The following is a 17,178-nucleotide window of genomic DNA, read 5'->3' as shown; positions in this document are numbered from 1 at the left end:
CAGGCCCCTCATCTCTCAGGCCCCTCTCTATACTGCCACATATTGGAGACCTCATCTCTCAGGTCCTTCTCATCGCTCAGGCCCCTCAGTGACGAACCGCCCAGGAAAAACGAATCCCCTCTTTCAAAAGGCTGTTGGATGTGTAACAGTATAACTTTAGACCGTCCCCTCGCCCATACCCGGGCGCGAACCAGGGACCCTCTGCACACACCAACAACAGTCACCCTCGAAGCATCGTTACCCATCGCTCCACAAAAGCCGCGGCCCTTGCAGAGCAAAGGGAACCACTACTTCAAAGTCTCAGAGCAAGTGACGTCACCGATTGAAACGCTATTTAGCGCGCACCACCGCTAACTAGCTAGCCGTTTCACATCCGTTACAGATGCTTATCTTTCTATTGGCTCGTGACTACTTTATCGTTCTACGGGTCGCAGTGGCAGCCATTTTTTGACAGGCTACTGTTCCTGATTTATATGCTAATTTGTAAGTATTTTATTCTTGGAATGCCTTTCATGTCGCTATCCCAATTGTTTCATTGACGTGTTTATTTCATTCTATTTGGGAGACAACAAATTGAACCCTATTTTGTATTATTGAAGAATTGTGAATTATGTTGGATGATGACGATAATCCTGTCTGACATGTAGAGTTCAGTTCTATGGCAATCTCTGATAGATGAGAGGTACCTGAGGATGAGGGTATGAGACATGAGGGGCCTGAGAGATCTCCAATAGGTGGCATTATAGAGACGAGCCTGAGAGATGAGGTCTCCAGTAGGTGGCGGTATAAAGAGGGGCCCGAGGGATGAGGTCTGCAGCTGTACCCCTCTCAAGAAGAGGGGGGTTAAGGGTTACACTTTGGTGTGTTTGGTGTCGGTTGGTGATTTCGCTACTCCCGCCGAACTAGAAGACCACAATTTGAAGAAAATTGGGTGACCTAGATTTCGTTTAGGTAAGAGTCGGTTGCCTCGACTCTTGTGAAACTATTTCTTTAAACTGTGGGGAAAGTTCTCTACTAGGTACAAATTAGCTAAAGTAGGTAATTGTAACACACTGGTAGTGACTATTGGATACAAGCGAGTGTACTCATCGTGGGGCATTAAGTGCAATACACTTAAAACCTGTTTACCATTTCCATTCGATACAAGCTTTGAAACAGGTAACGTTACAGTACATTTTTGACGATTTTGAGTTGTCCTGCATAATTATGTCAACGGAGAAAGAGAGAGGCGTGTGTCTTTTCTGAAGACGATGCATGTTAAGTTATGTATTGGTCATGAATGGGACAGAAATAAGATTTTCGAGCTCGATATTCTAAACTTTGCAATGCATGGTAAGAAATTGTCAGCTGCCATAACAGTAGGTTATCAGTTTCAAGTAAGGATATATTTCAAATAGTTCTTTATACTTTTAATTCTAGCATATGAGGTGAGAACACCCATTGCAGAATAATGTGGTCCTTCTTTTTCTCCACACAAAGGTAATTGCTATATGGCTTGAAACCCATTGAAACCCATTGGCCAGCTGGACCAAACACATGTATAGCTTGAGTTCTTTGGAATTCCTCCAGTTGCAATTCATGCTGTACGGACATAATGTCTGGCTGCATGTACCCATGTGTCTGCATTGAGTTTGTTTTTGCAGGGGCTTTGTGCCTTTGCATTAATATCGAAGTCTATGTCTGTCTATGGAAACCACAGGCAACGTGTTTAAAAGTTGTCCATGTTGCTGGAATGCAGTCTGGGCAGGGCTGAGTTGGCATACTGTTGTGTCACTGGTACAGTCAGATAGTGGAGGTATAGTAACACTGGTTAAAAGTGACACCTTGGACAGCTGAAGTTTGAGTGTCCATTTATGCATAGTGGGCTGTGCTGCTTTAGTGCACAAACACACATTCAAGACAGGCCCTCCTAATCAATACCATGGGAGTCTAATGATGGTGGTAGAAGTTCTGCAAAGAACTCCTGTGTTCTCTGAGTGTGTGTGACTCGAGTGATGCTGCTCTGTCTGCTCCTGGACAGTTAATCTTCCCAGCAGCCATCACCGTGACGCATACCGTGCCATCTTTCTTCCTCTCCGCCGCCTTTCCCTTCCCAAAACCCTAATTGTGACTATGTCTGTGTTTTTCACGCTTCATTTGGGAATCACAGCCGAAAAACAACCGTGCATTTCACTCGTTCTCCCCCTTACTCTGCCACTTACTCTGTCACTTCACTAACCTCACGTGTCCCCAGTGCTCTTCCCATCTCCATTCAGAGAACCGTTTGGTGTAGTGCTAGGCTATGCTGCCACTCAGTCCTTCCTCTCACCACCTGTAGTTTTCTGGGTCAGAGAATAACACGCCATTTGTCTTTCATCATCAGGGATGGTCTTTGAAGCCAACATGCCATTTGCTCACACGTGTAATGAGATTTTTGTAGTGTGGTGGCTTTTGATCACTGGAAATCTGGAAAATGCTGAATCTCTGCTTGATGAATAAATCCCTTGTCAACCACATTCCCCCATACACCTCTCTCCTGTGGAACATAGATCCAGGCCTGCAGTGACATAGGTACCTATGTTATTTTAGTACAAAGACAATGAGGATACAGATAGTGGATGCAATACTGCTCCTGATCCTCATTATTTTCCATTGGAGAGAATGACACATTATGTGGTTTCTGCTTTTGTCTTAGTATTGCTCTGTTTTTTAATCTCGGTTTCTGCCTGCCAGCAGGAGTGAATATGCACAGACATGCAAACTGCCCTTGGGTGTCTTGTTAAATATTTGTCACTTTTGAAACTCTCAGCTGGTGCTTTATGCTACCCTTTAATGCCTATCTTACTGAGCAGTATAGGTGATTAATTCCAGATTGTCGCGTTTAATCTACACGTTATAACACCGCAAATATATGTTAGAGGCCTACAATGGGTGTATTTAATCCCTCTTAGATATTTCATTTGCTTAGTAACTGTTTCACATGTCTCCATTATTCCCTTTGTCTCATCTCTGTTTGGGAGTAAGTGACAGGGAAGCACAATAGTCCCTGTCTGGCTCTGACAATAGCCATAATGAATGGGCCTGAGGGAGGAAGGGAGATAATACTACATTCTAGTCTAGATAAAGAGAGAAATAGGGGAACATAGGGGGATATTTTTCTTAGCAAGCCATTTGTTATGTGTCATATATGAAAGACCATTTATTTTGTCTTTGTATACGTCAAAGGAGCCATGGGGACCTTCCAAACTCAGACTGCCACTTTTCAGCAGGTGTTGGCTCGTACTGTAGTGCAACGCTTAAGACAATTGTAGCCATATGTATTATTTTACCACTCCAACATGCCATTTTATTTGAGTTCAGGGCAATGTATTCTGGCTAGATATTGTGCATTTGGAGAGGTCCTAGAACTTTCAAAGAACTTGAAGAAAAAGTAATGAGAAAAAGAATGATGGATCTTTGGTAATTATTTTCTCCAGGGGAGCGAACTGGGACATAGTTGGCCTGGTTCAAAGACTGAAGGAGAGGGGGGTGACCACCCTTTATCCCCTTCACTTTTGAAAGAAGGGGGGAGAAAGTGGGTGAGAGGTTGAGGGGTATAGGGGAGGGGGATTTATTTGGTGATGTGAATTCCATGTGCATAAGCAGAGAAAGTAGAACTGTGGGCAAACTCATAGTTTGGAAGGACATACGAGATTTAAAAGACAGGAGGGTGTGAGAATGAAATGTTTTAGTAGATGTACGTTTGTTTCACATTTGTTTTGGTTAACATATTGAGTCCATGTTTCTTTCTCGTACTCTGGTTTGATTATGAGCAATTACAGACTGGCAGGGAAACATGAGGGTGGACCTACAGGCCATCACGCTGTCCCTCCCATCTCGCCACCAAACTCTGTTACTGTATGCATCTACTCTCTCCCTCACTCGCTCCCTCTTTATTCTCTCCTCCCTGTAGCTCCATCTACGTTGGTAGACACAGAATTGACTAAGAGTAACCTAAGCGCATGTTTCTGGTTAGCCAATCAGGATTACTTCCGAGTCCCTCTCCCCTATACACCCCAGCCCATTCATTCTCTCCTCAGTCCCCTTGTCTGTCTGCTGAGCCGGAGGGCCAGTGTGATTCGGCTGGGCTTTTTAAAAACAGTCCCCTTGTCTGTCTGCTGAGCCGGAGGGCCAGTGTGATTCGGCTGGGCTTTTTAAAAACAGTCCCCTTGTCTGTCTGCTGAGCCGGAGGGCCAGTGTGATTCGGCTGGGCTTTTTAAAAACAGTCCCCTTGTCTGTCTGCTGAGCCGGAGGGCCAGTGTGATTCGGCTGGGCTTTTTAAAAACAGTCCCCTTGTCTGTCTGCTGAGCCGGAGGGCCAGTGTGATTTGGCTGGGCTTTTTAAAAACAGTCCCCTTGTCTGTCTGCTGAGCCGGAGGGCCAGTGTGATTCGGCTGGGCTTTTTAAAAACAGTCCCCTTGTCTGTCTGCTGAGCCGGAGGGCCAGTGTGATTCGGCTGGGCTTTTTAAAAACAGTCCCCTTGTCTGTCTGCTGAGCCGGAGGGCCAGTGTGATTCGGCTGGGCTTTTTAAAAACAGTGGATGTTGTATTATTTAGTTTTGGTCACCAAGTTTGTTTGTAATTTTGCTTTATTCATTTTGGGCTGCATAGGATCTGTCAGTCTCATTCCTAATTGTTCCATAAACATTTACCCCCACAGCCTCTCTTATCCCTGAAACTGACATGTACAGTCGTGGCCAAAAGTTTTGAGAATGAAACAAATATACATTTTCAGTCTGCTGCCTCAGTTTGTATGATGGCAATTTGCATATACTTCCTTCATAACAGAATGTTATGAAGGGTGATCAGAAGAATTGCAATTAATTGCAAAGTCCCTCTTTGCCATGCAAATGAACTGAATCCCCCAAAAACATTTCCACTGCACCAGGAGCGTCTCCTAAAGTTGATTCAGCTGCGGGATTGGGGCACCACCAGTACAGAGCTTGCTCAGGAATGGCAGCAGGCAGGTGTGAGTGCATCTGCACGCACAGTGAGGCAAAGACTTTTGGAGGATGGTCTGGTGTCAAGAAGGGCAGCAGAGAAGCCACTTCTCTCCAGGAAAAACATCAGGGACAGACTGATATTCTTCACAAGGTACAGGGATTGGACTGCTGAGGACTGGGGTAAAGTCATTTTCTCTGAATCCCCTTTCCGAATGTTTGGGGCATCCGGAAAGAAGCTTGTCTGGAGAAGACAAGGTGAGCGCTACCATCAGTCCTGTGTCATGCCAACAGTAAAGCATCCTGAGACCATTCATTTGTGGGGTTGCTTCTCAGCCAAAGGAGTGGGCTCACTCACGATTTTGCCTAAGAACACAGCCATGAATAAAGAATGGTACCAACACATCCTCCGAGAGCAACTTCTCTCAACCATCCAGGAACAGTTTGGTGATGATGCCTTTTCCAGCATGATGGAGCACCTTGTCATAAGGAAAAAGTGATAATTAAGTGTCTCGGGGAACAAAACATTGATATTTTGGGTCCAAGGCCAGGAAACTACCCAGACCTTAATCCCATTGAGAACTTGTGGTCAATCCTCAAGAGGCGGGTGGACAAACAAAACCCCACAAATTCTGACAAACTCCAAGCATTGATTATGCGAGAATGGGCAGCCATCAGTCAGGATGTGGCCCAGAAGTTATTTGACCGCATGCCAGGCCGGATTGCAGAAGTCTTGAAAAAGAAGGGTCAACACTGCAAATATTGACTCTTTGTATCAACTTCATGTAATTGTCAATGAAAGCCTTTGACACTTATGAAATGCTTGTAAAAATATCTAAAGACACTGAAGCAGAAAACTTTGAAAATTAATATTTGTCATTCTCAAAACTTTTGGCCACGACTGTGGAATACTATTGTATAAGGGAGATTAACTCCTCTTTCTTGCATACATGTTTTATGTTCTGTTTCTAAAGTACAATAGCACCTGGACGTCTTTTCACAAGTTTGTAGAGAATTCCTGGATGTAATTGCTTTCACTTTTGACTCTCATATTTCTCTCTCATTCATTCAGGCAAATACTCTCTCTCTCTCTCTCTCTCTCTCTCCCTCTCTCTCTCTCAGCTATGCATTTTCAGGAGTGGTTACAATCCCTTCGTACCAGTGGGGGGGTTTGAGGACCTGAAAACAAAGACTTCTGGAGCCTTGTCCCCTCTCTCCCTTTGTCGTCCTCTTTCTCCTTCTCCTCCCTCTCTCTATCCCCATCCTCTCTGCTGGGTATAGGGGCTCTGGCCTCCTTCACTGCATACTGGCTGGTGACTCGCCCTCGGCCCATGCGCCCCCCTTGTGATCTGAATGCCCAGTCTATCCCTGTACAGGTGAGAGTATTGTGTTCTGGAAGCTTCAAGGAGCAGATGAGTGTTAGTAAGAGTAATATTTATTCCGAACAGTCATGTTTGTGTGTAATAGTAGTTTGTATTTATCGCTGTATTTTGGTTTGTAGTTATACTACTACATTAACGTTGATTATATTAAAGAGCTGAAGAGGGGGAGTTTTATGGAGTCTGTGTATTGCAGGGAGAGCCCAATTGGAGGCGTTCAGCTTTGCTCAAGGATGACGTTCTGTTGGAGTTCTACTATGATGACACCAGGACAGCCTATGACATGTTCCAGAGAGGACTGAGGGTGGCAGGTGAGCTGGCCAGACACAGTGGACTAACAGGCTAGTTAGGAGCACTGACAACTTACCAGACATGCCAGAGTGTACCTGACTAGATTGTTGATGCACAGGGGATGGCCCATGCCTTGGCTTCAGGAAACCTGGGGAACCTTACCAGTGGATATCCTACACTGAGGTCTGTGGAGTGTGGATCTTTGGTCTTTGATTATTATTACCAAGTAATTACATTATAAGGTATGCTCAAGCTCTATTCATTGATTTGAATTATTGTTGCTATCTGATTGTCCTGTTTTAGGTGGCTGAACAGGCACAGGTGCTGGGCTCTGGGCTTTTGGGCAAAGGCTGCCAACCAAACCCTGAGCAGTTAGTTGGAATATTTGCCCAGAACAGACCAGAGGTACAGAAGGCTACAGATTCCTTCCCTGCTATTCTACGTAGTGTGATGCCATGATGTTTAATCCTAAGATTTCCCTGTTTGTTAGAGCACTGTCCTTGTAGAGACTCCACTAATGTAGTGACCAAGCATCAGTTAGGAAGGAGTCTGGGCTCTGTCTTTCTAATAGTGATGCTCTGTCTCCCTCTGTTGGTGGCAGTGGATCATTTCAGAGCTGGCCTGCTACACCTTCTCAATGGCTGTGGTGCCCCTGTATGACACACTTGGAGAGGAGGCCATGGTGCATATCCTCAACCTGGGTAAGGCTGGAATACTCTCTCTCTGTGTGTGTATATATATATAAAGTTGACAGACCTACTCATTCCAGGGTTTTTATTTATTTTTAATAGTGAATACATCAAAGCTATTAAATAACACATCTGGAAGGATGTAGTAACCAAAAAAAGTGTTAAACAAATCAAAATATGTTTTATATTTGAGACTTCAAAGTAGCCACCCTTTGCCTTGATGACAACTTTGCACACTCTTGGAATTCTCTCAGCCAGCTTCATGAGGTCTGGAATGCATTTCAATTAACAGGTGTTCCTTGTTAATTTGTGGAATTTCTTTCCTTATGTGTTTGAGCCAATAAGTTGTGTGGTGACAAGGTACGGGTGGTATACAGAAGATAGCCCTATTTGGTAAAAGACCCAAGTCCATATTATGGCAAGAACAGCTCAGATAAGAAAAGAGAAATGACAGTCCATCATCCACCATGAAGGTCAGTCAATCTGGAAAATGTCATGAACTTTGAAAGTTTCTTCAAGTGCAGTCGCAAAAACCATCAAGCGCTACGATGAGGACCACCACAGGAAAGGAAGACCCAGAGTTACCTCTGCTGCAGAGGATTAGAGTTACCAGCCTCAGCAATTGGCAATTAACTGCACCTCAGATTGCAGCCAAAAAAAATGCTTCACAAAGTTCAAGTAACAGACACATCTCAACATCAACTGTTCAGAGGAAACTGCATGAATCAGGCTTTCCTGGTTGAATTTCTGCAAAGAAACCACTACTAAAGACACCAATAAGAAGAAGACTTGCTTGGGCCAAGAAACACGAGCAATGGACATTAGACTGGTGGAAATCTTTCCTTTTGGTCTGATGAGTCCAAATTTGAGATTTTCGGATGCAACCGCCGTGTCTTTGTGAGATGCAGAGTAGGTGAACAGATGATCTTTGCATGTGTGGATCCCCTCATGAAGCATGGAGGAGGTGGTGTGGGGGTGCTTTGCTGTTGACCCTGTCTGTGATTTATTTTGAATTCAAGGCACACTTTTGGTTTGCACTTGGTCCCACTATCATTTGTTTTTCAACAGGACAATAACCCAACACACCTCAAGGCTGTGTAAGGGATATTTGACCACCAAGAAGGAGAGTGATGGAGTGCTGCATCAGATGACCTGGCCTCCACAATCATCAAACCTCAACTAAATTGAGATGCATTGGGATGAGTAGGACCACAGATTGAAGGAAAAGCAGCCACAAGTGCTCAGCATATGTGGGACCTCCTTCTGTTGGAAAAGCATTCCAAGTGAAGACTGTTGGAAAAGCATTCCAAGTGAAGCTGGTTGAGAGAATGCTGAGTGTGCATCAAGGCAAAGGGTGGATACTTTGAAGAATCTCAAATCTCAAATATATTTTGATTTGTTTAACACATTTTTTGGTTACTCCATCATTCCATATGTGTTTAATAGTTTTGATGTCTTCACTATTATTCTACAATGTAGAAAATAGTAAAAGTTAACAAAAACCCTGGAATGAGTAAGTGTGGCCAAACCTTTGACTCGTACTATGTATATAATATACAGTTGAAGTCGGAAGTTTACATACACCCAGGTTGGAGTCCTTAAAACTTGTTTTTCAACCACTCCACAAATTTCTTGTTAACAAACTGTAGTTTTTGCAAGTTGGTTAGGACATCTACTTTGTGCATGACACAAGTAATTTTTACAACAATTGTTGGAATAATTCACTTTCACAATTCCAGTGGGTCAGAAGTGTACATACACTAAGTTGACTGTGCCTTTAAACAGTTTGGAAAATTCCAGAAAATTATGTCATGGCTTTAGAAGCTTCTGATAGGCTAATTGACGTCATTTCAGTCAATTGGAGGTGTACCTGTGGATATATTACAAGGCCTACCTTCAAACTCAGTGCCTCTTTGCTTGACATCATGGGAATAAAAATTAAAAAATCAGCCAAGACAAGTCTGGTTGATCCTTGCGAGCAATTTCCAAACACCTGAATGTACCATGTTCATCTGTACAAACAGTAGTATGCAAGTATAAACACCATGCAACCTTCATACCACTCAGGAAGGAGATCTGTCTCCTAGAGATGAACGTACTTTGGTGCGAACAGGGCAAATCAATCCCAGAACAACAGCAAAGGACCTTGTGAAGATGCTGGAGGAAACAGTTATAAAAGTATCTATATCCACAGTAAAACGATTCCTATATAAACAGAACCTGAAGGCCCCTCAGGAAGGAAGAAGCCACTGCTCCAAAACCTCCATTAAAAAGGCCAGACTACGGTTTGCAACTGCATATGGGGACAAAGGTCGTACTTTTTGGAGAAATGTTCTCTGGTCTGATGAAACAAAAATAGAACTGTTTGGCCATAATGACCATCGTTATGTTTGGAGGAAAAAGGGGGAGGCTTGCAAGCCGAAGAACACCATCCCAATCGTGACGCATGGGGGTGCTTTGCTGCATGAGGGACTGGTGCACTCCACAAAATATATGGCATCATGAGGGAGGAAAATTACGTGGATAAATTGAAGCAACATCTCAAGACATCAGTCAGGAAGTTAAAGCTTGGTCGTGAATGGGTCTTCCAAATGGACAATGACCCAAAGCGTACTTCCAAAGTTGTGGCAAAATGGCTTATGGACAACAAAGTCAAGGTATTGGAGTGGCCATCACAAAGCCCTGACCTCAATCCCATAGAAAAGTTGTAGGCAGAACTTAAGTATGTGTGTGTGTGTGTGTGTGAGCAAGGAGGCCTGCAAACCTGACTCCGTTACACCAGCTCTGTCAGGAGGAATGGGCCAAAATTCACCCAACTTATTGTGGGAAGCTTGTGGAAGGCTACTCAAAACGTTTGACCCAAGTTCAACAATTTAAAGGCAATGCTACCAAATACTAATTGAGTGAATGTAAACTTCTGACCCACTGGGAATATGAAAGAAATAAAAACTGAAATAAATAATTCTCTCTACTATTATTCTGACATTTCACATTCTTAAAATAAAGTGGTGATCCTAACTGATCTACGACCGGGAATTTTTACTAGGATTAAATGTCAGGAATTGTGAAAAACTGAGTTTAAATGTGTTTGGCTACGTTGTGTATATAAACTTCCGACTTCAACTGTATGGGTGTGTGTGTGTGTTTATTTATTTATTGGTCCACTCCTATACCACTGTCCTTTTAATCTTCATGTTAATTTTGGCTGTTTCACCTCCTAGCTGAGATCTCCCTGGTGATCTGTGACAAGGAGGAGAAGGCAGAGTCCCTTCTGGGGAATAAGGAGAAGGGTGTGACGCCTACTCTCTCCTGTCTGGTGCTCTTCAATCCCTGCAGTGATGCCATAGTGGAGAGGGGGAAGAACTGTGGAGTGGAGATTCTTCAACTCACACAGATCATGGTGGGAGGAGGGTAGATGTATAAAATGTAAAGAGGATGAATTGATAGAATAGATGCCTACTTCTTTGGTTGTGATACTGGATCAACATCACAAACAAAAGATCCCATCACACACCCTGTCGCTGGGGTTAGAAGTCACCTTGAGTACCACAGACATGACCGTGTGTGTGTGTGTGTGTGTATTGCAGGAACTTGGACGACAGAACCTCAAAGATCCTGCGGTGAGTTTTTCTGTGGTAAATGTCGATTGGGTCACAATTACAGTTTTTGCTGCTTCCTTACTGTTTTTGATCCTGTTGTCATTCATCCGTGTCTGTTTGTTGCAGCCACCCCAACCCCAGGACCTGGCAGTCGTGTGCTTCACCAGTGGAACCACAGGTACCATGTGTTTTTATAGATCTCTGTGTGAGTCCTCAAGTACCCCCACTACCCTGCATGTTAATCATATACTTAAGCATTTACCCACGCTACTAGGAATGTGCCCATGGGGGCCCACTGACAACCTCTCATTAAGTTATGAGATAAATTCTGGTGTTACACAGAGCCGTGCAGTGATGCCCTCCTCCAAACTAAACTGTGTTCTGTTTATTTGACCAGGAAAGCCCAAGGGAGCCATGATCACCCACGGCAACATCGCCTCCAATTCCTCCTCTGTTATTAAGATCCTGGAGGTCTGTTCTGGCTCCCACCTCCGTCTTGAATTCAGAAGGAGTTTCATGGCTAGCTACATTTTCTCTCTTTTTGTCTCACTCCATCCCTCGTTCCATCTCTCTCTGTTCTTCTCCCTGTAGTGTTTTAAGAGATGATAAATGGGATGTTTAATAGCCCTTGTGAATGCGAAATAGTTTACCCATAATTGTCCTTGTAAAATATACATTGCTGTTGTAAAATCTAGATTGCATATTTTAATTGGTTGTATGTCATCTCTATTATCCACGGTGTAACTTTTTTTTATGCGTCAATTATTTCCCTCCATTACAGGGGTCATTTGTAATTCAGCAAGAGGACGTGTCAATATCTTACCTGCCTCTTGCCCACATGTTTGAGAGGATGATTCAGGTAGCTCACCCTCTTATGATTACAATAATACTTTTCTATGTCTGTCTTGGTGACTATACATGTCAGACAGTGCTCTAAATGCTCCTGTCTGCCTCAGGTGTCCATGCTATGTCATGGGGCCAGGGTAGGATTCTACCAGGGGGATATCTCCCTGCTCATGGATGATATTAAGACTCTGAAACCCACCTTCTTCCCAGTGGTGCCTCGCCTACTCAACCGCATCTACGACAAGGTCAGCAGATGAGTGCAAATCCTATGATACTGTACCAACCCTACAATTGGTATTTGTTTATGTGGCCTTACTTCTCATTTTTTCTATGCTCTCTTCTGTGTGCATGCATGTCTGTGTGTAGATCTTAGGCTCCGTGACGTCCCCATTGCGCCGGGCAGTGCTGCACTATGCAGTGAGGAGGAAGCAGGCTGAGCTCAGCAGTGGGGTGGTACGTAACAACAGTCTGTGGGACAGGCTGGTGTTCAACAGGATTCAGGTACGTCACTGAACACATACAGTGCATTCTGAAAGTATTCAGACCCCTTCCTTTTTTCCACATTTTGGTATGTTACAGCCTTATTCTAAAATGAATTAAATGTTTTTTTTCTCATCAATTTACACACAATACCCCATAATGACAGAGTGAAATCAGGTTTTTAGAAATTTTTGCAAATCTATTAAAAATAAATACCTTAAGTATTCAGACCCTTTACTATGAGACTCAGAATTTGAGCTCAGGTACATCCTGTTTCCATTGATCATCCTTGAGATGTTTCTACAACTTAATTGGAGTCCACCTGTGGTAAATTCAATTGATTGGACACACACCTGTTTATATAAGGTCCCACAGTTGACCGTGCATGTTAGAGCAAAAACCAAGCCATGAGGTCGAAGGAATTGTCCGTAGAGCTCCGAGACAGGATTGTGTCGAGGCACAGATCTGGGGAAGGATACCAAACCATTTCTGCAGTATTGAAGGTCCCCAAGAACACAGTGGCTTCCATCATTCTTAAATGGAAGAAGTTTGGAACCACCAATACTCTTACTAGAGCTGGCCACCTGGCCAAATTTAGCAATCGGGGGAAAAGGGCCTTGGTCAGGGAGGGGACCAAGAACCCTATGATCACTCTGACAGAGCAGAGTTCCTCTGTGGAGATGGAAGAACCTTCCAGAAGGACAACCATCTCTGCAGCACTCCAACAATCAGGTCTTTATGGTAGTGGCAGCATCATGCTGTAGGGTTGTTTTTCAGGGACTGGGAGACTAGTCAGAATCAAGAAAAAGATGAACGGAGCAAAGTACAGAGAGTCTTGATGAAAACCTGCTCCAGAGCGTTAGGTCCTTAGACTGGGGTGAAGGTTCACCTTCCAACAGGACAACGACCCTAAGCACACAAGCAAGACAATGCAGGAGTGGCTTCAGGACAAGTTTCTGAATGTCCTTGAGTGGCCCAGCCAGAGCCTGGACTTGAACCCGATCTAACATCTCTGGAGAGACCTGAAAATAGCTGTGCCCCGACGCTCCCCATTCAACGTGACAGAGCTTGAGAGGATCTGCAGAGAAGAATGGGAGAACTTCCCCAAATAAAGTTGTGCCAAGATTCTAGCGTCCATACCCAAGAAGACTCAATATTGTAATCGCTGCCAAAGGTGCCTCAACAAAGTTGAGGCGGCAGGTTAGAGCATTGGACTAGTAACCCAAAGGTTGCAAGATCGAATCCCCGAGCTGACAAGGTAAAAATCTGTCATTCTGCCCCTGAACAAGGTAGTTAACCCACTGTTCCTAGGTTGTCATTGAAAATAAGAATTTGTTCTTAACTGACTTACCTAGTTAAATAAATAATAGTACTGAGTAAAGGGTCTGAGTACTTATGTATATTATTTTTCAGTTTTTTAAATTTTATATATTTGCAAAAATGTCTAACCTGTTTTTGCTTTGTTATTATGGGCTATTATGTATAGATTTGATGGAAAATCAATTGAATACATTTTAGAATACGGCTGTAGGGTAACAAAATGTGGAAAAAGTCAAGGGGTCTGAATACTTTCTTAATGCACTGTTAAGTCTCCCTTTTCAGAAAACTGTATTTGCTAGATGTAATTGGATTCTCGTTGTTTCTTTTCTGTTTCAGGCTAATTTAGGAGGTAATCTGAGGTTCATCCTGACCGCCTCGGCCCCCATCTCCCCCACCGTGCTTTCCTTCCTCAGGGCCACCCTCGGCTGTCTGGTGAGAATACCTGCCTGGAGCTCAGACTAAATATGTGGGTTTATTTCAGATGGGGGTGTGAGGTTTAGTGATGTGGAATGTGCCTGCTGCTCTGTGCAGATCTTTGAGGGCTACGGTCAGACTGAATGCACAGCAGGCTGCACCTTCTCCATGCCAGGTGACTGGAGTGCAGGTAAAGGCTGACTCTGACTATGGGAAACTATGTACTTCATATCTGGAGACGACTAGTCACTGATCCCAGTAGCTGCATGTTGGTTATACTCTGGTACTGTGTGTGTGTGTGTGTGTGTGTGTGTGTGTGTGTCTCAGGCCATGTTGGTGCTCCATTGCCCTGTGCCATGGTGAAGTTGATTGACATTCCTGATATGAACTATTATGCCAAGAACGGAGAAGGAGAGGTGAGGGGGTAACAAAGCATCATGGTGTTATTGTACAACATACCCAGCAAAAATGTATTCCTCTGGCTGTTGTGCATCATATGCTGTTCCTATATTAACACTGTTCCTACCTTTCTGCTGAGTTAGATCTGTATCCGTGGCCACAGTGTGTTCCGGGGATACCTGAAAGATGAGGAGAAAACAACAGAGGCCCTGGACCGTGATGGCTGGCTGCACAGTGGAGACGTGGGCCAGTGGCTACCGGTGAGCTGGGTTACAATAGAGGACAATGATCAGTAGATCCTCCAGTCAGTCAAGTCATGTAGATTTTTATGTGAATGTGTGTCGGTATGTTTTCCTGTTAGAATGGGACACTTCGCATCATCGACAGGAAGAAGCACATCTTCAAGCTGTCCCAGGGAGAGTACATTGCCCCTGAGAAGATTGAGAATGTCTACATGCGTTGTGTCCCTGTGCTACAGGTCTTTGTGCACGGAGACAGCCTACAGGTATTTGTGATATTTGTGATACTCTCATATTCACTGTCAGAGAATAGTCCCTTTTCTAAGAATCAGTCATTCTTTCTAACACTGTTTTTATGTTTTGTTTCTTCTGTGTGAATGTCCTGTTTCCAGTCTCACCTGATCGGTATTGTTGTGCCAGACCCAGAAGTGTTCATTGACTGGGTTAAGAAGAGGGGAATCGTTGGATCCTATGAGGAACTCTGCCAGAATCCAGTATGTGACGTCACCCTGGTTCACTCAATAGGCCATCTGCACCTTTACAATGTTTGCTGTTGTTGGATTGTATCAATTCTGAAGGTACTGATTTGAAATCTTCTCTCACTACAGGATGTGAAGAAAGAAGTGTTAGAAGACATGACAGCCGTGGGGAAGGAAGCTGGGCTGAAGTCATTTGAGCAGGTGAGGAATCTTCAACATGAATACAGGCATACATTGACTTCATATTTGTAACAAATGGTGCCATGGTATATGAAGACATAAAACATGGTGTAACAGGAAACTGAATACAACATAGAGACATGAGTCTGATCCTTCTGCCATCTCTTTCCTCACTGTCAGGTGAAGGACCTGCACCTGCATCCAGAGATGTTCAGTGTGAGCAACGGTCTCCTCACCCCCACTCTGAAGACCAGACGAGTGGACATCCACAGGGTCTTCCAGGAACAGATCACAGACATGTATAGCACAACAGCCATCTAGAAGACCTCTATCCACTGTCACATGTTCACACACTCCAATGACATTTACAGTTGAAGTCAGGAAGTTTACATACACTTAGGTTGGAGTCATTAAAACTCGTTTTGCAACCACTCCACAAATGTCTTGTTAACAAACTATAGTTTTGGCAAGTCGGTTAGGGCATCTAAGTAATTTTTCCAACAATTGTTTAGACAGATTATTTCACTTATAATTCACTTTCACAATTCCAGTGGGTCAGAAGTTTACATACACTAAGTTGACTGTGCCTTTAAACAGCTGGGAAAATTCCATAAAATTATGTCATGGTTTTAGAAGCTTCTGATAGGGTAAATTACATAATCTGAGTCAATTGGAGGTGTACCTGTGGATGTATTTCAAGGCCTACCTTCAAACTCTGTGCCTCTTTGCTTGACATGGGAAAATCAAAAGAAATCAGCCAAGACCTCAGAATTTTTCTTGTAAACCTCTACAAGTCTGGTTGATCCTTGGGAGCAATTTCCAAACACCTGAAGGTACAACGTTCATCTGTACAAACAATAGTATGCAAGTATAAACACCATGGGACCATGCAGCCGTCATACCGCTCAGGAAGGAGACGCCTTCTGTCTACTAGAGATGAGCGTACTTTGGTTTGAAAAGTGCAAATCCATCCCAGAACAACAGCAAAGGCCCTTGTGAAGGTGTTGGAGGAAACAGTTACAAAAGTATCTATATCCACAGTAAAACAAGTCCTATATCGACAGAACCTGAAAGGCCACTCAGGAAGGAAGCAGCTACTGCTCCAAAACTGCCATAAAAAAAACAAACTGGTTTGCAACTGCATATGGGGACAAAGATCGTACTTTTTTGGAGGAATGTCCTTTGGTGTGATGAAACAAAAATAGAACTGTTTGGCCATAATGACCATCGTTATGTTTGGAGGAAAAAGGGGGAGGCTTGCAAGCTGAAGAATACCATCCCAACCGTGAAGCATGGGGATAGCAGCATCATGTTATGGGGGTGCTTTGCTGCAGGAGGGACTGGTACACTTCACAAAGTAGATGGATCATGAGGGAGGAAAATTTACGTGGATATATTGAAACAACATCTCAAGACATCAGTCAGGAAGTTAAAGCTTGGTCGCAAATGGGTCTTCCAAATGGACAATGACCCCAAGCACACTTCCAAAGTTGTGGCAAAATGGCTTAAGGAAAACAAAGTCAAAGTATTGGAGTGGCCATCAAAGCCTTGACCTCAATCCCATAGAACATTTGTGGGCAGAACTGAAAAAGTGTGTGTGAACAAGGAGGCCTACAAACCTGACTGTTACACCAGCTCTGTCAGCAGGAATGGGCCAAAATTCACCTTATTGTGGAAAGCTTGTGGAACACTACCCAAAACGTTTGACCCAAGTTAAACAATTTAAAGGCAGTGCTACCAAATACTAATTGAGTGTATGTAAACTTCTGACCCACTGGGAATGTGAAGCAAATCATTCTCTCTACTATTATTCTGACATTTCACATTCTTTAAACAAAGTGGTGACCCTAACTGACCTAAGACAGGGAATTTTTACTAGGATTAGTTGAAATGTATTTGGCTAAGGT

General features: G+C 43.6%; 1 protein-coding gene across 4 annotated transcripts; it reads left to right on the top strand.

Annotated features, from left to right (window-relative positions):
* Positions 1-806: 806 nt before the first annotated feature.
* Positions 807-15,755, top strand: LOC110525643 (long-chain-fatty-acid--CoA ligase 1). 4 transcript variants are annotated; one of them, XM_036979752.1, is made up of 21 exons: positions 807-951; positions 6,079-6,332; positions 6,532-6,646; positions 6,745-6,809; positions 6,930-7,031; positions 7,228-7,327; positions 10,537-10,715; positions 10,903-10,935; positions 11,041-11,092; positions 11,312-11,385; positions 11,696-11,773; positions 11,871-12,005; positions 12,127-12,261; positions 13,897-13,992; positions 14,092-14,164; positions 14,302-14,390; positions 14,517-14,633; positions 14,735-14,878; positions 15,005-15,106; positions 15,221-15,292; positions 15,452-15,755. In XM_036979752.1, the coding sequence occupies exons 2-21, from the start codon at positions 6,288-6,290 to the stop codon at positions 15,590-15,592; spliced, it is 1,947 nt and encodes a 648-aa protein (XP_036835647.1). In that variant the 5' UTR covers positions 807-951; positions 6,079-6,287; the 3' UTR covers positions 15,593-15,755. The 4 variants fall into 4 exon arrangements, with proteins under 4 accessions (XP_036835647.1, XP_036835646.1, XP_036835648.1 ...); XM_036979751.1 differs by having other exon boundaries at positions 830-1,158; XM_036979753.1 differs by having other exon boundaries at positions 830-1,158; positions 6,029-6,332.
* Positions 15,756-17,178: the final 1,423 nt, after the last annotated feature.

Source organism: Oncorhynchus mykiss, chromosome 6, assembly GCF_013265735.2.
Source record: "Oncorhynchus mykiss isolate Arlee chromosome 6, USDA_OmykA_1.1, whole genome shotgun sequence".
Classification (NCBI taxonomy): Eukaryota; Metazoa; Chordata; class Actinopteri; order Salmoniformes; family Salmonidae; genus Oncorhynchus; species Oncorhynchus mykiss.
This window is presented reverse-complemented; position numbering and strand designations above follow the sequence as displayed.